The sequence below is a fragment of the Podarcis vaucheri genome, assembly GCF_965113315.1.
Source record: "Podarcis vaucheri genome assembly, chromosome: 17".
In the NCBI taxonomy this organism is placed as follows: Eukaryota; Metazoa; Chordata; class Lepidosauria; order Squamata; family Lacertidae; genus Podarcis; species Podarcis vaucheri.
Window position 1 is genome coordinate 13,480,850 of NC_138755.1, and position 23,844 is coordinate 13,504,693.

The 23,844-nt window shown below is 47.2% G+C and overlaps 1 protein-coding gene across 4 annotated transcripts in view; it reads left to right on the forward strand.

Moving 5' to 3' along the window:
• The window catches only part of LOC309521893 (histone-arginine methyltransferase CARM1-like), a gene marked incomplete at its 3' end in the record, with an annotated part of 59,176 nt that extends 43,507 nt beyond the window's left edge, over nucleotides 1–15,669 (forward strand). For 2 of the 4 annotated variants that reach the window (XM_082205012.1, XM_082205014.1), the window contains exons 8-13: nucleotides 1,336–1,417; nucleotides 4,672–4,757; nucleotides 5,644–5,733; nucleotides 7,127–7,264; nucleotides 13,875–13,964; nucleotides 15,137–15,669. In XM_082205012.1, coding sequence (XP_082061138.1) covers nucleotides 1,336–1,417; nucleotides 4,672–4,757; nucleotides 5,644–5,733; nucleotides 7,127–7,264; nucleotides 13,875–13,964; nucleotides 15,137–15,146 — 496 coding nt within the window. Of the gene's footprint in view, nucleotides 1–1,335; nucleotides 1,418–4,671; nucleotides 4,758–5,643; nucleotides 5,734–7,126; nucleotides 7,265–13,874; nucleotides 13,969–15,136 lie in introns of those variants that run through there. The other 2 variants (XM_082205013.1, XM_082205015.1) reach the window with 1 other exon arrangement.
• Between the last annotated feature and the right edge of the window lie 8,175 nt (nucleotides 15,670–23,844).

Sequence of the window (23,844 nt, forward strand, 5' to 3'; positions counted from 1 at the left end):
GCATAGATTCTCAGAATACTGTCTAGAGGGTGTTTCTTAAGGAGTGGTCTTATCGCTACCCCCTTCAAACAGGTAGGAAGCTCCCCCTCTTGTAAAAGGGCATCGACCACTGTTAGGGTTCCAAGGGGTTGCTCGAGAGCAAGCAGGCAAATGTCTCCCTGCTGGCTGTGAAGCCTTGCTTTTGATGCCAAAATAAACTTTATCTGTGCAGAGCGCCACTCTCCCATGACTGGCTCATTCACTGGCAGAATCTGAGAGTGGGCGGTCCTTAAACCTTCCCCAGCAGAGTAGTTTCTTGACGCCGAGTCTGCGCCTCCCCTCTCGGCTTGAAAGCTTACTGCGCAAGGAGGGCGTGGGTAATGGAGGACCTTTCTCCTCCCCACTTTGCCCAGGCAAGGTGTCCTGGCGCCGCCTCGCCTCCTCCGAGCGCTGAAGCTCCTCTCCAATGGAGGCGTGGTTACTCTCCTCCGCTGAGGAGGAGCTGCTTCCCACAATCTTTGGGGGCTCTCTGTAATCCATCTGGCTTTTCCCCTCTCGCCCCTCTCGCCGATGGCAGTTCCCTGACAACCGCCTCCTTTGCCCAGGCAGACGTTGTCTCTCTGCTGAATTTTATAAGCCAAGAGGGGCAAGGGTCCATTGCGGGACCTTCCAAGACCCCTGGCTTAACCCGCCTTCCATTGCTCAGCAGCCTTTCAGTCAGGGCTCCAATTTCGGAGCTCCCGGCCCCTTCTTTAAATCAGAGTTTGCTTCGAAACATGAGCTTTACATCTGGATGACACTTGCGCCTGAGAAAAGTGCATTTGCTGTTGTGTTGCTTACGGCTGATGAATGCACGTAAATTTCAAGTTCTTCCTCTCGGTCGTCAGTTCCTGGTTGAAGTTAGTTGGGCCTCAAAAACTGGTCCCTCTCAGGGCCTTGGGAAATAGTTGTATGATAGTGACAATGGAGGGGAGTTCTGTGGTCTGTTGGGTTTCATCAGCAGTGTGTGCTGCCCTCACGTGGGGCGTTAGTTTTTCAAAGACTTCCAGTACATTGAAACTTGAAAGAGGCGCCAACGGAGGGCTCTTCCTTGGGAGAATTAAGCAGCAATATCTCACCGTTGTTTGCTGAGCTCATTAATCCAGGACACAATGAATAACCCACACGCTGCATGCTTTTTGAAGAGGTTAGCTGAATGGAAAGACAGTATCTTTGCATATCAAAAAATAGGCTTTGATCAGGCTTCATAGGTGGTTTGAAGAATGTGCATGGATCTGTGGCTGTTACATGCAGCTTATAGAGATTTCTTTGTACAATTTTCTTTTCTTTTCTTTACAACTGCATTCTTTCTTCTAGGTACCAGCAGTGTTTTTATGGAGTCAATCTGTCCAGTCTCCGCAATGCAGCTGTAGATGAATACTTTAGGCAACCTATTGTAGTAAGTCGTTTTTTATTTTCTCGCTTTTTCCTTTGCCTTCCTCCTTCACCTTCAGGAGCTCAGGGGCTGGGGGCTGGGGGCTGGGGGGGGTCCCTAAGTTGCAGAACTGCCTCCCCACGGAGGTACATCTGGCCCCTTCATTACGTAGCATCTGGTGAATGTGGAAGGGACACCTCTTCGCCCAGGCTTTTGACACTAGGGGCGTATATTTGTAGAACCCAGCTTACTTCTGTAATTGTAAGTTGTTTTAAACTGTTTGTGTGTTGTAATGTTGGATTATACTCTGCCCTGGGACCTGGGGTGACACGTGGGTTAATGTTAATAATAATAATAATAATAATAATAATAATAATAATAATAATAATAATAATAATAATAATTTATTTATACATACATACATACCCTGCCCATCTGGCTGGGTTTCCCCAGCCACTCTGGGTGGCTTCCAACAGGAGATTAAAAATACATTAAAACATCAGTCATTAAAAACTTGCCTTCAGATATCTTCTTGCCTTCTTGGCTGCCTTCAGATATCTTCTAAACGTCACATAGTTTATTTCTTTGACATCTGATGGGAGGGCGTTCCACAAGGCAGGTGCCACCACTGAGGAGGCCCTCTGCCTGGTTCCCTGTAACTTTGCTTCTCACAGTGAGGGAACCGCCAGAAGGCCCTCGGTGCTGGACCTCAGTGTCCGGGCAGAACGATGGGGGTGGAGATGCTCCTTCGGGTCTACTGGGCTGAGGCCGTTTAGGGCTTTCAGGGTCAGCACCAACACTTTGAATGGTGCTTGGAAACGTACTGGGAGCCAATGAAGGACTTTCAAGAGTCAAGGAGCTGTCAGGTGAGCCCAGGTTGACCACAGGGCAAGAAAGACTGTGAGGCACGGAAGGCAATTAGCTTTTTCTTAATAGAAAATACCAGTGCAGCAGAGTTACTTAGGCTCAACTCGTTCAGCTTGAGTTATGGCTGAAATGGACCACTGCCCCCCTCCCCTTCCAGTTGATCTTACTCCAGATCCCTCCCCAGCAGACAAAGGCTGCGTTGAAGGGCGAGCTCCTCCTCTGGGCTTGTCTTGCCCGCTGTTCAGCAACGTGCAGGACTCTCCTCGACTGGGACTGTCCTACTGCAGGATAGCAGGGCAACCTCTGGCTCCTCTCTGCCTGAGTCTGCGCTCACACTGTGACTCTCAACCTCTAGCCCTGTCCTGGAAGGATCTCCCTCTCTTGTCACCCGTCTTCCAGCTCCTCCCCAAGAGCCAATGTGGTGTAGTGGTTAAGAGCGGTAGTCTCGTAATCTGGTGAACCGGGTTCGCTTCCCTGCTCCTCCACATGCAGCTGGTGGGTGACCTTGGGCCAGTCACCCTTCTCTGAAGTCTCTCAGCCCCACTCACCTCACAGAGTGTTTGTTGTGGGGGAGGAAGGGAAAGGAGAATGTTAGCCACTTTGAGACTCCTTAGGGTAGTGATAAAGCGGGATATCAAATCCAAACTCTTCTTCTTATTCTTCTCCCTTCCCCAGACTGCTCTTCAGTGTCCCACGACCACATCCTGAGGTCGAAGTCGTCTTCTTCTGTGTCCTCCCTGGGGGGCTCTTGGGTGGGAGACGGCCACCATTCTTCCTCATCCAGCCAGTCCCTGGCAGCTCATAATAATAGCAATAGCAGGAGCAATAATGTTATAGAACAGAGGTGGCATCCATGTGGAACAGAGCCGCATGTCACATGTGTTTGTTCTTGCTTTGCTTTCCCTTAAGGTCAACATCAGCGAATGGGTCACACCTTATAATTCTCAGGGGTCAGCAAACTTTTTCAGCAGGGGGCCGTTCCACTGTCCCTCAGACTTTGTGGGGGGCCGGACTATATTTTTAAAAAAGGAATAATGAACCAATTCCTATGCCCCACAAATAACCCAGAGATGCATTTTAAAGAAAAGCACACATTCTACTCATGTAAAAACACGCTGATTCCCAGACCATCCACAGGCTGGATTTAGAAAGTGATTGGGCCGCATCCAGCCCCCAGGCCTTGGTTTGCCTACCCATGAATTAGCTGGTAATTCTTTTGATCACAGTCATTTTTTCTGAGAGCATCTGAGCAAACGGAAATGTAAAAGTCTGTTTGGAGTTGTTCTGAGGCAAATATTATTCCATTGACTGGTGCATAACCATGAGCAGGTTTTGTGGGTTGCTTGTAAGTGCAAGGAAGGAAATTTAAATTCATGGCTTCCCAGCTTTAACTGGGCAGCCAGTGGGATGCCTTCCTGTGTTGCCGGACTCCACTCCCATCAACCCCAGTCAGGAGGACCAGGAGTCAGGGATGATGGGAGCCCCAACAACATCTGGCAGGCACCATGTTGTCTCTCCCTGATAGAATCGGTACTGCATTACTCCGTGCTTTTTTCCCTTTAAAATGTTTAGGGGTACTCTCATTTTGACGCAAGAAAATCACCATTTCATAGTTCAAATCAGGGGAAATAAATACAGTAAATGGACAAAAGTACAAAGATTCACAAAGTGTTTAGGGGTATGCGTCCCCCCAGAAAAAAAAGCACTGGCTTTACTAAAACATTAACTGGGGGTGGTATGAAGGTCAGAAATGCCTCTTGATACAGTGGTACCTCGCAAGACGAATGCCTCACAAGACGAAAAACGCGCAAGACGAAAGAGTTTTTCATTTTTTGAGTTGCTTTGCAAGATAAATTTCCCTATGGGCTTGCTTTGCAAGACGAAAAACGAAAACGTCTTGCAAGTTTGTTTCCTTTTTCTTAAAACCGTTAATACCCTATGGGAAACCGCAGTGGCGTAGCGTGGGTTGTCAGCACCCGGGGCAAGGCAAGTAATTTGCGCCCCCTAACCCGTGGATTTGCGCCCCCTAACCCGTGGATTTGCGCCCCCTAACCCTAACCCCCAGATGTTGCGCCCAGTGCAGCCCGCCCCCCCTGCACCCCCCACGCTACGCCACTGGGAAACCGTGCTTCGCAAGACGAAAAAACTCGCAAGACGAAAAAACTCGCAGAACGAATTAATTTCGTCTTGCGAGGCACCACTGTATAGAAATCCCTCAGGGTTCCAGATATAAGCAATGTGTATGAGGTGCATATTTCTTTTAACAGAGAGAGGAACTACTAAAATAGCATATCAAAGGGACCAAGAGAAGGTATATTATTGTGGGAGAAGGAATTTTCTGTTTTGTAAGCCTGCAGCGCTAGAGGAGAGCAGGGGTCTGATTCTCTCTTTTTCTCCTCTTCAACCCTCAGGATACATTTGACATCAGAATTTTAATGGCCCGGACAGTGAAGTACACAGTCAATTTTACAGACGCAGAAGAGGAAGATTTGCATAGGTAAGTGTCTGGGAAGAGTCCTGCCTTTCCATGTCAAATAATTGTTTCTTTCTACACTTTTCCGCTTACAAGCAAGCGAGGGACTTCACAGCATGTGTGTGGATCCCATTCAGGGTATTTTAAGCCTCTAATCCTTAGTGGCATTTTAGCCTTGCAAATTGCCTCAGTCGACTAAGCACAATATTTAGGGTAAAATATAACTTGGTGTGAAGTTTTTGTTGTTTTAAGAGTAATGACACCTGTCAAGATAACCCTAGTAAATAAAATGAAATACAGTCATACCTCGGGTTGCCGACACTTCAGGTTGCATGTTTTTGGGTTACTTCCGGGTTTCGGCGCATGCGCAAAAGCATTAAATTGCGCTATGCACATGTGCAGAAGCCCCGAATCGCGACCTGCGCAGATGTGGCACTGCGGGTTGCGAACGTGCCTCCCGCACGGATCATGTTTACTGTACAAGGTACAGTGGTACCTCGGGTTACATACGCTTCAGTTTACATACGCTTCAGGTTACAGACTCTGCTAACCCAGAAATAGTGCTTCAGGTTAAGAACTTTGCTTCAGGATGAGAACAGAAATCGTGCTCCGGCGGCGCGGCAGCAGCAGGAGGCCCCATTAGCTAAAGTGGTGCTTCAGGTTAAGAACAGTTTCAGGTTAAGTAAGGACCTCTGGAACGAATTAAGTACCTAACCCAAGGTACCACTGTATAATAATTGCGTACATAGGTAGATTTTGTTATAATAAATTATCTTGGATAAAAATCCATTCTATTTTATTTCTGGTAAACGTTTTGTGCTTAGCGGACCAGTGACTAAATGAATGGTGATATTTGTAATTTTTAACCATGGATTTCAAATGCCACACTGGCAATTTTCTTCTTCTACAGAGTGGAAATCCCCTTTGTTTTCCAAATGATGCAGTCTGGGCTAATCCATGGTTTGGCCTTCTGGTTTGATGTGGCATTTGTCGGCTCACTGTACGTATTCTTCTTCCTCGCTCCCAAAAGTTACCTTGGAACTTCACTTTAAAGGGAAATGACCCTTTTAATTTGGCCAAATTCAGAACCGTGCTCAAGTTCTTCTCTTGCCTGTTACATGGAGGAACAAGTTCATTTTATACATCTTTGTTGTAGAGATAGTCAGATTCTCATGAAGGGATCTCACCATGTTATTTTTGTAGGAGGGCCCATCTGGAGAAAACAGACTTTGCATGAAAAAGCCACTCATGTGTTGGGTTTTTGTCACTTGAATGTGTGAACGTGATGTGGTAACTCATCATAGGTAAAGGGACCCCTGACCATTAGGTCCAGTCGTGGCCGACTCTGGGGTTGCGGCGCTCATCTCGCTTTATTGGCTGAGGGAGCCGGCGTACAGCTTCCGGGTCATGTGGCCAGCATGACTAAGCCGCTTATGGCGAACCAGAGCAGCGCACGGAAACGCCATTTACCTCCCCTATTTATCTACTTGCACTTTGACATGCTTTCGAACTGCTAGGTTGGCAGGAGCAGGGACCGAGCAACGGAAGCTCACCCCATCACTGGGATTCGAACCGCCGACCTTCTGATCGGCATGTCCTAGTCTCTGTGGTTTAACCCACAGCGCCACCCGCGTCCCATAACTCATCATATAGCACCTCAAAAACAAACCAGTAATAAAAGGCCATCTCCAGCTTCACCACACAGATGAGCAGCCTGGGTGATGGTTTTTTCAACCCTGCCCATATCATGTAGTCAGAACTGCAATGCATAAGACTGGCCTTTTGGGTTTTTAAATTACATCCTGCCTTTCAGCCATAGGCTCTCATTGTGGCCACCAATTAAAATAATTAAAACAATGTGTCAAAAATGGGGGGCGGTGCCATTTAAATTAAAACAGCAGAAGCAGTAAAGCACATGAACATCCATGGAGCTGAATAAAACCAGATTCAGCTGAAGTTTGCAGAAGCCTGGGAGAATAAAATTGGCTTGAATCCTTAAACTTTTTGCTTTGTGCACAGAAGAGAGTTGTGCTCCTAAAAGGGTTTTTTCCACAGCCTTCTCTGAGTGCATCTCTCCATCCATGAAGAGAAGCTGCTGTGTTCATGGACCAAGAATTTGGGATGTGAGCACCTTTGTCTTGGTCTCAGAAGCCGTTTTGCAGATGTACTAGGTCTGCCTTCTTGATGCAAATTTAATAAATGAGTAAAATACCTATGGCCTTTTAAATGGGCTTGTGGGAGGTAGGGGCGATTGGTTTATTTCTGTTTCCGTTTTATTGTGTACTTCGTGTTCTCATTTTGTGCTTTCGTGTTGCAAATGGCCCTGTGATCTTCAGATAGAAATTCAATGCATAAATAAATGTTTGCGTATTTACTGGGTTTCTTCTTTCAAGGGTGACTGTTTGGCTCTCGACTGCCCCCACGGAGCCTCTGACTCACTGGTATCAAGTCCGCTGCCTTCTCCAAACTCCTCTCTTTGCCAAAGAAGGGGAAACTCTTTCAGGGAAAGTCCTGTTCGTGGCAAATAAGCGGTAAGTAGCAAAGCACAGGCAAATCGCTTTGCTGGCGAAAGAGTTTCCGAAGCTCTGTGTGGGGGAAGATTACTAAAAATTAATTATGTGAAACATCTGCAGATTTGTGTTAATGAACAGAAGCCGCAATACAAAATATGCTTTGCATCACAAACCGCAGTGCCGAAAATCCATTTGTATGTTCAAGTATCACAAAGACAACATAAAAAAATGGTCAGTCTTAGCAGTTGTGCCAAGTGAATTTCCTTCAGAGATCTGATGTTTTGCTGCTATTAGCAAGGTACTTGCTCCTAAATTTAGCACAGCAATATTGATTTGTGCTGTAGGGGATATAATGAGAAAGAGCAAGATTTCCTTTTCTTTGAAGCTGCTTCAATGTAATGATTTTAAATAGGCAATAAACACTCATCAGAGTAACATACACATCTGCCCAGTCTCAGTCTTGCTGTGCAAAGAGGTGAATGTATATGAAATGCTCTGTGACCTCCTATTTTTCAGCCGATGATAAATCCTTGGTGGCTTTTAACATTTGTTGTTGGTACTTGAGAGCCGGATTAAAGCAGGGAGGTCAATTTCTAATCCCTCTTTTAAGACTGCTGCTCTGTTTACAGGTCACCAGCCTAAACATGTGTACTAGGTGGATGTTGGAAAAGAGGGTTCTCAGGGTTCCTGTGGTATTTCCTCTGCAGAATGACACACCGGGGCAAAATTTAACTGTCTAGAAATGAGATGAGAAGCTGGAGTTAATGTAGATTAAAAGAGAGGGGGCAGGGGAATCTTACAGCAATCAGCATGCCTCCCTCTCAGGCTTGAGTGTCCGCTATCGGAAGTCCTTGCGTCAGGAGTTCTTTCTATATTCCTTTTATATATATATATAATTTTTATTAGTTTTTTAACATATCACTTACAACAATTATTAAACATACTTTTATATCTTATACAATTTTTTTTACTTCCATCAATCACATCTGAAAATTTTCCAATCTTTTCAATTAATTTACATTTCTTTCTTTCACTATTACATTTAAATCTCATAACTAATATCTCTCTTCTTTCTCTTCTTTGCAATATTTCATATATTTCTCCTTACAAAACTTCTTGTAGTCCTACTAACGTAATTTGTTGATTACAGTTCCTCTTCAAATAATTCATATACGGTACTTCTTCCAATTGTCTGTAAATCTCTGGTCCCGCAGGTTTCGAATCCTTCCTGTCATTTTGTCCAATTCTGCATAGTCCATTAATTTTGTCTGCCATTCTTCTTTTGTCGGTGTTTCTTTTTGCTTCCATTTCTGGGCCAACAATACTCTTACCGCTGTTGTTGTATATAAAAACAATTTAACATCCTGTCTCATTTTCTCATTTATAATACCAAGTAAAAATGCTTCTGGTTTTTTTAAAAAAATGTATATTTCAACATATATTTCATCTCATTATATATCATTTCCCGGAATATTTACTTTCTTATTCCATCCAACTATTCTTCACAGTCTGCAGGCACTTTAATTATTCCTCATGGGATAATCTTGGTTACTTCCTGTCACCTTCAACATGGCAAAGTCACCAGGAAGAAGCTCGGCCAATTGGGCTGTGGCGGAAAAGGTGTCCTCAGCCCAATCACTGAATTACCTGCAGAAATGCACTGCACATAATAATATTCACCTGCTGGGTCTTGTTTAAGACTGAATAGTCAAATTTAATAATTTTTGTTAGACTCATAGAATTGCAGAGTTGGAAGTGACTACAAGGGTCATCTAGTTTAACCCCCTGTGATGCAGGAATCATCCCTGCTGAAGCATCCATGACAGAGGGCCACCCAACCTCTGTTTAAAGGCCTCCAAGGAAGGAAGTCTCTTCCACTGCCAAACAGCTCTTACTGTTAGAAAGTTCTTCTTGATGTTGAGTCTGAGTCTTCTTTCTTGGTTTGAGTCCCACCCTCCAGAGCAGGAGGAAACAAGCTTGTTCCGTCTTCCATGTGACATCCCTTGAGATATCTCCTCTTTTCCAGGCTTATTGTTGTTGTTTAGTCGTTTAGTCGTGTCCGACTCTTCGTGACCCTATGGACCAGAGCACGTCAGGCACTTCTGTCTTCCACTGCCTCCCGCAGTTTGGTCAAACTCATGTTGGTAGCTTCGAGAACACTGTCCAGCCATCTCGTCCTCTGTCATCCCCTTCTTCTTGTGCCCTCCATCTTTCCCAACATCAGGATCTTTTCCAGGGAGTCTTCTCTTCTCATGAAGTGGCCAAAGTATTGGAGTCTCAGCTTCAGGCTCTGTCCTTCCAGTGAGCACTCAGGGCTGATTTCCTTAAGAATGGAGAGGTTTGATCTTCTTGCAGTCCATGGGACTCTCAAGAGTCTCCTCCAGCACCATAATTCAAAAGCATCAATTCTTCCTTCCACTGTTCCTCATAAGCAGGGACGCGGACTTATAAAAAATATTGGAGGGGCCCGGGAAAGCTTATGAATAATAAATAAGCTCATGAATATGCAAATAAAGTGGCGCCGCCTCCTCGTGAGCGAATAGGGGAGAGTGTGCTGCACCTATTAATCAGCTCCAAAGGAAATTGGGTGGAGCTTTTGCTCGGGAGGGAGGGCAGGAGGCATGCAGGCAGCCCGACCCTGTGCATTTTGGGCTGGGGGAGGGGCAGCGATGGCGCTCTGCTGGAGGGGCGCCGGAGATTATTGGGGGGGCGGAGCCCCCCCAAACGAATTTTTGAGGGGGCTCGGGCCCCCTCAAGCCCCATGGAGTCGGCGCCTATGCTCATAAGGCTTTCTAAAGCCCAACCCTTCCCACCATGGCATTGTGATGTGTAGACTCTAGCAGCTTCTCCTTGTAGGTCCAATGCCCCAAATGGAAGGAAATTTCCCACAGAACCCAGAAAAGATCATGGGTTGAGCCTAGAGCAGGTAAAGGACAAATGCAAAATGCCAAGCCAAATGAGAATACAAAACTTCTCCCTGATAGTTCTCCTCCTGCTTCTTCATGGGGCTTTGGGGAGCTTGCAACTCAGAAAGGTAGGATACAGCTGGGTCTTATTGCCATGGCAACCCTTGTGCATGCAACATAGCTAGTTTGCATGTGTGCGCATCTCAGTCAATTTCCCCTCCCCTTTGTGCCCAGAATGGGCACCATAGGCCACTTACAATACAGTATGAAATGGCACTATCATCTTCTTAGAAACGTCTGTCTGCAATGGGAAGCAAAGCATCCTTGCCTTTTTATTTTCACAAGCTTCTCCAGAAGTGCCCAAATCAGAGGCGCCAGTGATGCCATCAAAATACTTCATTTGTATCGACAGCAAGTGCCCCACACGTGACTTTTCCGTTTTCTGGTTAATAGCTTTCCCATAAAGAAGCCCTCTCGCTCGTATTACAATACCTGCTCTTCAAAGGTGAAGTATATCAATTACTTGCAGAGTTGAGAGAAGCGACAGCAGCGTTTTCCATCGCACCATGCCACAATTGCTATTGTAATCCCCCTTGTTTACAACACCGTCTCTATAGCAATGAAATGCAGTTGCCAAAGCCTTCATTAAAGGCCGGGCATCTTGGCTGCCTCGCTGCCGCCTGCAAACCTGATCCAGAGGAAACGAGCACACGGACGCCGCAGATTAAGAGAAAAACTAGCAGGACTTTTGGCCTATGTTTCATCCAAAACAAAATACAAGAAAACAAAATTTCACGGATCCTTGATAGGGTTGTTGTTTCTGCAACGTCTCAGTCTGAGGCTCAGAGGCAGGGCCTGGTTTCCAACTCTTGAAAGACCAAAACGTAATAATGGGAGAGAGAGCGAGAGACATTAATAATGCAGAGCTCAACAGTGTGATGGTCCAGAAAAATGGAGGGTGGGGTGGGGTGGGGGCAGGATTAAAAAATCCATGTTCCACTTTTTATTTTCCAGTGTAAAGGGACAGCCAATTACCACAAAACTCCTAGAATCAATTCAAAGGTAGTAAAATGAATGATGATAGCATTGTGAATACAGTGGTACCTCGGGTTACATACGCTTCAGGTTACAGACTCCGCTAACCCAGAAATAGTGCTTCAGGTTAAGAACTTTGCTTTAGGATGAGAACAGAAATCGGGCTCCGGCGTCGTGGCAGAAGCAGGAGGCCCCATTAGCTAAAGTGGTGCTTCAGGTTAAGAACAGTTTCAGGTTAAGAACGGATCTCCGGAACGAATTAAATAATTAACCAGAGGTACCACTGTATGCTTGTCATGCTACAGTTTGAACACCAAGGATGATGAGGTGCCCCACTTCACACACACACCCTGTTGTCGTTATTATTAATGCTGTAGGGCAACAAAAAAACCCCCACACTTTTATTGCAAGCCCCCATTGCTAAACTGTGTGCCCCCCCCTGCAATAAACCCCAAATGGTTTGTTGAGCACTCATCCTAATTTGTTTATGGGGAGGTTGGACAATTTGACATCACACAGTTGTTTTTTTCTTGTCCCTTTCCTTGGAGGATGGATGGCGGCTAACAGATTGAGGTTGAATCCTGACAAGACAGAAGTACTGTTCTTGGGGGACAGGAGGTGGGCTGCTGTGGAGGACTCCCTGGTCCTGAATGGGGTAACTGTGCCCCTGAAGGACCAAGTGCACAGCCTGGGAGTCGTTTTGGACTCATAGTTGTCCATGGAGGCACAGGTCAATTCTGTGTCCAAGGCAGCTGTTTACCAGCTCCATCTGGTATGCAGGATGAGACCCTCCCTGCCCGCAGACTGTCTTGCCAGAGTGGTGCATGCTCTAGTTATCTCCCGCTTGGACTACTGCAATGCGCTCTACGTGGGGCTACCTTTGAAGGTGACCCAGAAACTACAACTAATCCAGAATGCGGCAGCTAGACTGGTGACTGGGAGTGGCTGCTAAGACCATATAACACCGTTCCTGAAAGACCTACATTGGCTCCCAGTACCTTTCCGGGCACAATTCAAAGTGTTGGTGCTGACCTTGAAAGCCCTAAACGGCCTCAGCCCAGTATACCTGAAGGAGCATCTCCACCCCCATCGTTCTGCCTGGACGCTGAGGTCCAGCGCCGAGGGCCTTCTGGCGGTTCCCTTGCTGCAAGAAGTGAGGTTACAGGGAACCAGGCAGAGGGCCTTTTCGGTAGTGGCGCCCGCCCTGTGGAACGCCCTCCCATCAGATGTCAAAGAGAACAACTACCACCAGACACCTGAAGGCAGCCCTGTTTAGGGAAGCTTTTAATGTTTGATGCATTACTTTATTTTAAAATTGTGTTGGAAGCAGCCCAGAGTGGCTGGGGAAACCCAGCCATATGGGCGGAGTATAAATAATTGTTGTTGTTTAGTCGTTTAGTCGTGTCCGACTCTTCGTGACCCCATGGACCAGAGCACGCCAGGCACTTCTGTCCTCCACTGCCTCCCGCAGTTTGATCAAACTCATGCTAGTAGCTTCAAGAACACCATCCAACCATCTCATTCTCTGTCGTCCCCTTCTCCTTGTGCCCTCCATCTTTCCCAACATCAGGGTCTTTTCCAGGGAGTCCTCTCTTCTCATGAGGTGGCCAAAGTATTGGAGCCTCAGCTTCACGATCTGTCCTTCCAGTGAGCACTCAGGGCTGATTTCCTTCAGAATGGAGAGGTTTGATCTTCTTGCAGTCCATGGGACTCTCAAGAGTCTCCTCCAGCACCATAATTCAAAAGCATCAATTCTTCGGCGATCAGCCTTCTTTATGGTCCAGCTCTCACTTCCATACATCACTACTGGGAAAACCATGGCTTTTACTATACGGACCTTTGTTGGCAAGGTGATGTCTCTGCTTTTTAAGATGTTGTCTAGGTTTGCCATCGCCTTTCTCCCAAGGAGCAGGCGTCTTTTAATTTCGTGACTGCTGTCACCATCTGCAGTGATTATGGAGCCCAAGAAAGTAAAATCTCTCACTGCCTCCATTTCTTCCCCATCTATTTGCCAGGAGGTGATGGGCCCAGTGGCCATGATCTTCGTTTTTTTGATGTTGAGCTTCAGACCATATTTTGCGCTCTCCTCTTTCACCCTCATTAAAAGGTTCTTTAATTCCTCTTCACTTTCTGCCATCAAGGTTGTGTCATCTGCATATCTGAGGTTGTTGATATTTCTTCCGGCAATCTTAATTCCAGCTTGGGATTCATCCAGCCCAGCCTTTCGCATGATGAATTCTGCATATAAGTTAAATAAGCAGGGAGACAATATACAGCCTTGCCGTACTCCTTTCCCAATTTGGAACCAATCAGTTGTTATTATTATTATTATTATTATTATTATTATTATTATTATTATTATTTATCTGAGGAAGTCCTATTTGTGGGGAAGAGGGTACATTGTGCAAGTGTATCAAATCAGCTTTAATTGGGCTGGATTTGCTGGTTTGTGACTGAAACCTACTAGTTGGAGTCTAGCAGTGCTCAGTGTCATCTCTTTTAAATACTTTTTCATGGGGTAAAGCTTTGATTCACCTATGTTCAGCTGATCAACTTACAAGTTAGTGCTTTCAATTATGCATGAAAAAACACAAGCAAAAGAGAGTATTAGTATTATTTCAGAAACGTCGAAACTTGTTATGGACATGATTTTAGATTTTTAACAGAATTTCTTTTTTATGCAACAGGCAGAGTTATGACATCCAGATTGTTGCTGTAGTGGATGAAACGGGCTTTAAGTCAGGCAATGTCCTTGATTTAAAGAATCCATTTTTTAGGTAAGAAATGCTCTTGGATAAGATTTGTAATCATTACCAAACTGCAAAATTGGATAATCCATTACTTGTGAATGTTTAGTCTTTAGCGCAAACCTTTGCCATCTGTTGTAGTGAATGCTACGTTCTAGCCTATGTGTTCTGCATCTCCCACAGCCCCCTCCCAATTTGTTACAGTGGTGCCTCGCAAGACGAAAAGAATCCGTTCTGTGATTCTCTTTGTCTAGCGGTTTTTTCGTCTTGCGAAGCAAGCCCATTGACGGATTAGCGCTATTAGCGCTATTAGCGGCTTTTAGTGGCTTTTAGCGGCTTATCTGCTGATCGGATCAGCTGATAAGCGGCTTAGCGGCTTAGAAAAATGGGGGGAAGGGAAAAAACCAGCAGGAACTCGCAAGACATTGTCGTCTTGCGAAGCAAGCCCATAGGAGATTTGTTTTGCGAAGCACCTCCAAAATGGAAAACTCTTTCATCTAGCAAGTTTTCCGTCTTGCGAGGCATTCGTCTTACGGGGCACCACTGTATTTAGCTTCTGAGATCGCATTGCTAAAACTGGAGTTTTGCTGGTCTTGGTCTGAGGTAAGAAGTGCATTTGAAATAAGGCCAAAATTGTATGCAAAGATCTTTGCACAGAAATGTTGGAAGCTGCCCAGAGTGGCTGGGGCAGCCCAGTCAGATGGGCGGAGTACCAACAACAACAACCTGGTCAGAATAAAAAACATGATTGAACTGCAGTTCTTTTAAGTGGCTATTGATGACATGGACATGCCTATCTGTTCTCTTTTGTATATAAATATAAAATATTTTTCCTTTTTTAAAATAATTTTTATTGAATGATTTTATGTTACAAAAAACAATACAGCCATACTACCACTAAATATAATTAAGAAATAAAAATTACATTCATCGATATTTAGTTTATTTGTTATTATATATAAATATAAAATATTTAATGTGCTGCATTTACGAACATGGTTAAATAAGTGATGAAAAATTCTCCACCATTCCATTGTGCCTCACAGTGTTCTGCAACTTAAAAAACAGCCACTTTCCCATCAACAGAAATTAATGCAATAAAAATGCATAGAAAGAGCTACAGTATTCGGTACTCTTACAACTTTAAAAAAAAATACTGCACATGTCATACAGCTCATATTCTTTAAATATTTTGTTTGTAGATATGCTTAGATTGCGATATGCACCTGCTGGAAATAAAACCAGGATTACCAAACCAAGTAGCCCACAAGAAGTTGAAAGCGAGAATCCCAAGCAGGTTCCTTCTTCTGTGAAACCTAACTGTACATATCAAAAGGAAATATTTTATGCAAATTGTATAAAAATATGTTTGTGCTATTTCACACACACCCTTTCCCCCCCCCCCAAGCTGGGCACCCCAATCTTTAAACATGCCTGCCTGGAAGTATTTTTCACTGCGTCCAACAGTATTTTCTTGGTGAGCGCATTTATTTGGAAATCCTCCCCACTTAAATCAATGGAAACTGGGCTGCAACTCGCACTCGCCTCTCTTGCCTGACGAGGGGTCAGGGCTGCTGGGAGTTGCAGCCGGCAGCATCTGAAGCGCCCCATCTGGTCTCCTCCTGGCCTTCAGGAGGGGAATGTTGGTCACATCTTTGAATGACGCTGTCCTTTGTTCCAGAGGTACCAAAATACCGTATTTTTCGCTCTATAGGACGCACCAGACCATAGGACGCATCCAACCATAGGAGGGGGAGAACAGGAAAAAAAAAACATTCTCCCCCTCTCTGCTCAGTGCCCCTTCAGCGAAGCGGCAGGAGAAACGGAGCCCTTTCCATTTCTCCTCCTGCTTCGCTCAAGGGGCGCCGCGCAGAGAGGGAAAACTGTGCAGCGCCTCTCCAGCAAAGCGAAGCCTGGAGAGCAAGAGGGATCGGTGTGCGGATAGCTGCCTGAAGCCTGGGGAGCGCAGCGGGAGTTGGTGCTGCGCTCCCCGGGCTTCAGGCTGCAATCCGCAAGCCTTCGCAGCGGGGGAAACTCCCGCTGCACTCCTAAGGCTTGCGGATAGCTGCCTGAAGCCTGGAGAGTGAGAGGGGTCGGTGCGCACCGACCCCTCTCGCGCTCCAGGCCTCAGCGAAAGCAATGCGAAGCCTCCGGAGCGCAGAGGGCGGACTCTCTCCGTCTGTGCTGGTCCCGGGGGGGGGGGAGGTACTAATACCGTATCCGAAGTTCAGTCCAGAGTCACTAGCAGGGTAGACGATCACTAGATGAGACGCGAGGTCCGAAACAGGGGGCCGGGCGGGGGAGCAGGAACGCTGGTAGGGCAGCAGCAGGAAGCCAGGCGGGTAACAGGAACACTGGTGGAGCAGAAGCAGGGATCCAGGCGGGGAACAGGAACACTGGTGGGTCAGCAGCGGGCAGCCAGGCGAGGAACAGGAACACCGGAGAGTCAGGAGCAGGAAGCCGGGCGAGGAACAGGCACACTGGGAGTGCAGATCTAGGTCTGGGTAAAGCAGGTACTCCACAACGACGTTGCTCCCGCAACCTGGGACCAAGCTGCCTGACCTTTATCTTCTTCTAAGGCCGGGGGCGGTCCCGGCCCCCAGGAGCCCCGCCTCTCCTGGCCTTAAGGCGAGCAGTCCTCCTGGGAGAGACCAGTTCCCTTCGCCTCTCTGCCCTGAGCCTCTGCAGTTCAGGAGAGGCCGAAGGGTTACTGGGCCCTGGGGGAAGCTCACCTGTAGCCACTGAGTCCTCCAGCACCTCTGGGGCCAGAATGGTCTCACCTGGTGCCTGCCCCTGAGGATCTGGCACAGGTGCAGGCTCCTCAGCATCTAGGCCTTGCCCCAGTTCAGCTGGCCCTGGAGGCAGGGACTCCTGTGCAGGCTGGGATTCCTCCGGTTCACTCTCAGACTCGGAATCCCAGGCCATCACACCGTGCTTCGGAGGCTTCACGTTGGTATCACTGAAGCCAAAGAGCCTGCATTCACTCCATAGGATGCACACACATTTCCCCTTCATTTTTGGAGGGAAAAAAGTGCATCCTATAGAGCGAAAAATACGGTAGTGCTGGTATCTGAGGTTTCCTTTTTTCAGTTTGTCTAAGGCTGATGCTCCTTGTTTTTCTCCCCCCCCCCCATCCTTCCCTCCCTTAAGGAATATTCTTAACCAAGCCTACCTCATGTTTGTACACCTACATAGGATGTATGGGAATACTGCGGACAATACACCAAGCTCATACTCAATGTTTCAGTATTTGCAAGAGGTATTTAAAGATCTGGAGCTTATTTTCAGCTGGCCAATAATGAACCTTTTCCGCCTCAGAGCAATATGGCGCTAGGCTCACCACCCAACCAACGTCTCCTCTAACCTGCATTGTTTTCAAGCAGTCCTGAACGGTCTTGAGTCTGTCGGCCAGTGACCCTCTTTCGGCAAACCCATTGAAGAAGGGCAACAGCAGACGACTCTGCCGCCAATCCTTCTGTATGGTTCCTACTTTCTGTAGATAGCACAGCAGCAATTGTACATTTAATCTTTCCAATAAAATTTAAATACGAAATACAATGAGGTTGTGGTGTTGCTTTTTGTGCGGGGTCATTATAGGAAGTGTAAGGCAAGACACAGGCCAGCTCCAGCCTCCTCACCTCAGCGATTTAGTTGGGCTTCTGCTTTTTTGTTTTACAGTGGTACCTCAGGTTAAGTACTTAATTCGTTCCGGAGGTCCGTACTTAACCTGAAACTGTTCTTAACCTGAAGCATCACTTTAGCTAATGGGGCCTCCTGCTGCTGCCACGCCGCTGGAGCACGATTTCTGTTCTCATCCTGAAGCAAAGTTCTTAACCTGAGGTAATTTTTCTGGGTTAGCGGAGTCTGTAACCTGAAGCGTCTGTAACCTGAAGCGTATGTAACCCGAGGTACCACTGTAATTCCACACGTGAAACAGGATGGCAAGTATCCCTCCTGGGCTCAGGTGTTTAACTATGACCCTTATGTGCTCTGTGCTGGGACCCTGCCAGCGGTTATTTACAGCAGCACTCAGCACACAAAAAAGAAAAAAAGGAAATCTACACAAAGGAGGAACAATGAATTGGCTTTGAGCAGCGAGGCTCAACAGACTTCCTGCTCTTTTAAATTATGTGCCACTTGATCCAGCCGGCTCCTGTAGTGGAAACGCAGCGCTGAACGTGCCGAGAAGCGAATACATTTGCACCCCTTGTGTTACCACATTTGGAGCGCATGAAAATCACCACTGGCTCTTCAGTGGCAGATGGGGAGAAGGTTGCTCATTGCTGCCAGAGCTAGCCATAATTCATCATCTGTCAGACACAGCCTGTCTTCTTTCTCCCTAATCTCTGCCTAGGATCTGCCTAGGACTGTTCTGGGAGTCTGTAGCAGATCGTTCTTCGTCTGTTGGCCTGCCTTAACTCTGGGGAGCTTGAATTCTTGGCCATGGCTGCAGCCTCTCTGAGCAGCCCCTGAAAGACATGTAACAGGGGGCTGGTTGCAGCTAGTCTGCTGATCAGTTGTTAGTTCTAAAATGGCTGATCATTTGTGCAGGAAAGAGAGGTTTTGGTTTATTTTGGGTGGGTGATGGGCAGCATCCTGGCTGGCTGACAGGGCAGATGACCTGGTGGGCATTGCGTGTGTTGTGATTGGAACTGGATCACAGCACCAGGAGGTGGGGAACTCCAGGGAGAAAGAGAGAGTCAAATTCCTGATCCCCATGCAGAAACCTTCCTATACATTAGAGTCTCCTTGCTGGATCAAGATGCACATTTTCCAATATGGATTGGAATCCTAGCCAATCATTAAAGGCCTTGGAGTCAGCAGATCCACTGCAATGTTCCTGGATAATAATGCAAACTATGAAGTTTTGCAGGGACACACTGACACTGCATTATAGGCAGTTGTGCTGGTGTAAATTGTTTTGGGATTGTTGAAGCATTCATGGAATCATAGACCCTGAAGATCTTCTAGTCCAACCCCTCAATGCAATCCCATAATGGGATTCGAACCTGCAACCGTGGCCTTATCAGCCCCATGCTCTAACCAACTGAGCTATGTAGCAAACATTTCTGTAGGAACCAACTATATGCTACCTCTTTGTACACATGAGAAAGAAGAACAAGAGCAGCCCTTCTGGAGCTAGCTATGGGTCCATGCAGTCCACGCTCCTGTTTCTAAAGGGTAGCCAGCCAGATGCCTCTGGGAAGCTCAGAGTTAGGCCCTCTAATGCTCAGAGCCGGTCCCCAGCCACTAGCGTCCAGGAGTATACTGCGACTGGACCTGGAAATTTATTCAGTTATCACAGTTAATATCAACTCTTAAAGGTAAAGGTAAAGGTACCCCTGCCCAAACGGGCCAGTCTTGACAGACTCTGGGGTTTGTGCGCCCATCTCACATCTATTGGCCGGGGGCCAGCGCTGTCTGAAGACACTTCCGGGTCACGTGGCCAGCGTGACAACGCTGCTCTGGCGAGCCAGAGCCGCACACGGAACGCCGTTTACCTTCCCGCTGGTAAGCGGTACCTATTTATCTACTTGCCCCCGGGGGTGCTTTCGAACTGCTAGGTGGGCAGGCGCTGGGACCGAGCAGCGGGAGCGCACCCCGCCGCGGGGATTCGAACCGCCGACCTTTCGATCGGCAAGCCCTAGGCGCTGAGGCTTTAGCCCACAGCGCCACCCGCGTCCCCTAATATCAACTCTTAGTGGTGCCCATAAATTTGTCTTAAGTTCTGCTGATGTTGCTTCCCCTTTCGCCACGAGCTCCGCTGTTCTCTCCTCATTTACAATCTCATCCACAATCTAGTGAAATCTATATCTGCTTAGGACACAGCTCCATAGTTGCTTTTTCCAATCCAATGCAGAACTTGCCGTCTCAGCTGCGGACTTCATTGCTTTGAAAATGGAGACAGGCGAGCAAGACTGCAGCTGAAACTAGCCAAGCTGTAGCTTTCGTTTCATATTCCTTGCTGAGCTACCGTATTTTTCGCTCTATAGGATGCACCGGACCATAGGAGGGGGAGAACAGGGGGGGGAATTCTCCCCCTCTCTGCACCCCTTCAGCGAAGCAGCAGGAGAAACGGAGCCCCTTCCATTTCTCCTCCCGCTTCGCTGAAGGGGCGCTGTGCAGAGTGGGAAAACTGTGCAGCGCCTCTCCAGTGAAGCGAAGCCTGGAGAGCAAGAGGGATCAGTGTGCACCTACCCCTCTCGCTCTCCAGGTTTCAGGCAGCTATCTGCAAATTTCAGAGCGCAGCGGGAACACCTGCTGTGCTTCGAACGATTGTGGATAGCTGCCTGAAGCCTCAGGAGCACAGCGGGAGTTCCCACTGTGCTCCGGGGGCTTCAGGTGGCTTCAGCAAAAGCAATGCGAAGCCTCCGGAGCGCGAGGGGAGCTCTCCCTCTGCGCTTCGGAGGCTTCGCGTTGCTATCGCTGAAGCCAAGGGGCCTGCATTCGCTCCATAAGACACACACACATTTCCCCTTAATTTTTGAAGGGGAAAAAGTGTGTCATAGAGTGAAAAATACAGTACTTTTGCTCCTCCATCTTAAGTTCTGTCTTGACATTTATAGCCAGAATAATAACATAGGAACCTTTTGTAAGATGAATTTCTTTGGGTGAAGTTTGACATGCCCTTCTGAGATTTCCTCCCATTCAGAGTGTGAGCTGTGAACCTCAGAACTTGGCTTTGAAGGGGAAACTGGTCCTGTATCTCTGTGGTTGGTCACTTAGGCTATAGGGTCAACACGGCATCACTCATCTATATGAAAGTATCGGCTCAATAATGGCTTCACACACCCCAATACATATTTTAACCCATGAATCAACTTGGTCACCAGGAGGTGGATACAAATATTTTTTGTAGAACAATTGCCCCCTTGAGAACTTCTGAGGCCCTGTGAGTCTAAATTACTTAGTAGTTGCGGTGTGAGATCAGTGGGCTAGAGGGACTAGGCAAGGCCCCTGAATGTTCTCCTGGCGCCTCTGTCCCAAATTCTGGGAAGCTTCTGCCTGGCTCAGGGAGGGAGGTGCAATGCTCACATGCAAGTCGTCGCGATGTATCACCTGCAATGTTCCCCTCTCCATGTCACTCTTGAAAGCTGGCGCCTCTGGCCCTAACACTTCCCCATGAAAAATTTCACCGCACGTCACTGCTTGGATGCATTATAGGTAAAGGTAAAGTACCCCTGACAGTTAAGTCCAGTCACAGACGACTCTGGGTTTGCAACGCTCATCTCGCTTTACAGGCCAAGTTGAAATGATATTTGTCCACAGACAGTTTTTCTGGGTCATGTGGCCAGCAGGACTAAACCACTTCTGGTGCAACGGAACACCAAAACCAGAGCAGCGCATGGAAACGCCATTTACCTTCCTGCCAGAGCAGTACCTATTTATCTACTTGCACTTTTTAGTCGTACTTTCAAACTGCTAGGTTGGCAGGAGCTGGGACCGAGCAACAGGAGCTCACCCCGTCGCGAGGATTCAAACTGCTGACCTTCTGATTGACAAGCCCAAGAGGCTCAGTGGTTTAGACCACAGCACCACCCGTGTCCCTTTGGATGCATAATATCTCACCTGTTTTGAGCAAGCACACTGCCTGCCACTCCATGTTCCAGCACCATCCAAGCAGATGGCCTCCCCCTTTAAAGCCACAAATAGCTCAGGGCAGGGGAAGGGGAAGGTGTTACTGGACTGCTATTCCCATTACCCCTGACCACTTCCCATGGCAGCCAGGATGGAGGAAGCCTGGAGCCCAACATCTGGAGGACCACAAGCTCCCCACTCCTGCCTTTTGAGTCACATTCTTTCATGGCTGCGTGTGAACTGGGCTTGCTCCAAGTTCTCTCGTCTTCTGAGGTGGGGGAGCTGAAGACTGGGGGAAAGCCTCTTATTTGGAATCAGAACATGGCTAAGGAGGTTTGGCTGTGTAGTGACATCTGATGCCGAATTAGCATCATCAAATGACAGCGGGGTGTTGTTGTTTAGTTGTTTAGTCGTGTCCGACTCTTCGTGACCCCATGGACCAGAGCACGCCAGACACTCCTGTCTTCCACTGCCTCCCGCAGCTTGGTCAAACTCATGCTGGTAGCTTTGAGAACACTGTCCAAGGATCTCGTCCTCTGTCGTCCCCTTCTCCTTGTGCCCTCCATCTTTTCCAACACCAGGGTCTTTTCCAGGGAGTCTTCTCTTCTCATGAGGTGGGCAAAGTATTGGAGCCTCAGCTTCACGATCTGTCCTTCCAGTGAGCACTCAAGGCTGATTTCCTTCAGAATGGAGAGGTTTGATCTTCTTGCAGTCCGTTGCTTTCTAAAAGTAATATCTCTTTGCAGAAGGATGTGTGACTGCTGCCACACCCAGAGGGAGGTGCCAAGAGAGAGCAAACGGGGAGAGCGGGGGCTGGTAGTGAATTTGGGAAATTTGCTGCGTGTTCCCCCCCCCCCACTAGTAAATGTTCACCCCTTGGTACAAGGGTGTTTGTATGGATAGATCCACATTCCACCTCTCTCTCCACCCCCCCCCCATCCGTGTGTGTTTTCCTTATCAAAGTTACCATGGGCATTGCCCTCCCCAGTGGTGCACATGGCAGTTACACAGCATTGCTGTGAGCTCATTTTGTCTCTATTCAGCAACTGCATGAAGTGTCCCAAAAAACTGCAGGTACAGTTTCGATCACAAAGATCCCGGGACATAAAACAGGAGTGTGAGCACCACAGGCAATGACCCGGAATAATGAACTCCAGAGCAGATGGGCTGCATTTTTTTACCTTCAGTAAATGATGCAATTTGCATTTATTATTTGGCTAATTGTACGAAGGGAGCCGCAAGTCTATGCGGCCGGTGCTGTGCTTCAAAGTCTTCTGAGAAAGGAGGTTTCCTTTTCTAATGTGTACAGTGGTACCTCGGGTTACATACGCTTCAGGGTACATACGCTTCAGGTTACAGACTCCGCTAACCCAGAAACAGTGCTTCAGGTTAAGAACTTTGCTTCAGGATAAGAACAGAAATTGTGCTCCAGCAGTGCGGCAGCAGCGGGAGGCCCCATTAGCTAAAGTGGTGCTTCAGGTTAAGAACAGTTTCAGGTTAAGAACGGACCTCCGGAACAAATTAAGTACTTAACCCGAGGTACCACTGTATTTAAAAGGGAGCCACCTTTTCCTTTGGAAAAGAGACACCAGGGTCATATCCGTACCATAAATGCCAAGCATTCTGGTGCAATCCTGGCAGCTGCAGTTAAGGCAGCTGGGAACTGGGTCCCTGGGGAGTCAGCCCCCTTTTCAAACTCAAGTCCCCGTGATTCTTTGTGGGAAGCTGTGGTTGTTAAAGTGGCGTAAGAGCACTTTAAATGCATGGGGTGAAGGAGGCTTTTGGCACCCAAACATGTTATTCTTTCCATAGCACTTTGATTTCAGTGCAACCTGCAAAAGCTTTTAGGTAAGATTGAAACAGTATATTTAGCTCTACAGATGGAACCGCTGCAAGAGAAAGCACAACCAGCCGCCGCATCTGGGTGTGTTATGAAGGTGCCCTTTCAAGAACTCTGCCTGGGCGTTCTCTCACACCATCAAGTATAAAAGCATTGCTCTCAAAACAGAATCAAAATGACTATCAAAATGGCAAATAATGACTACTGAAAGAGCTTTCGGCACCTAAAAGCCTGCACCGTGACGTTTCTAGGCACCTATCAGGAACATTTCATTTGCTGAAGCAGCCTTTGCGACAACAGAAATTGTACATGTGGGGAGCATGTAATGGCCTTTTCACATCAAAACCAGTCTTTGGAGCTCGTTAAATGTTACTTACTGAGAGACCAAATTAAGCCTTCCTAGAGCAAAAGATACATCGGGAGGCTTAATTTGGTCAGAATCGAGTTGACACTTCCAGAGTTAACGCTAAATGCATGACTTCTGGAAAATGG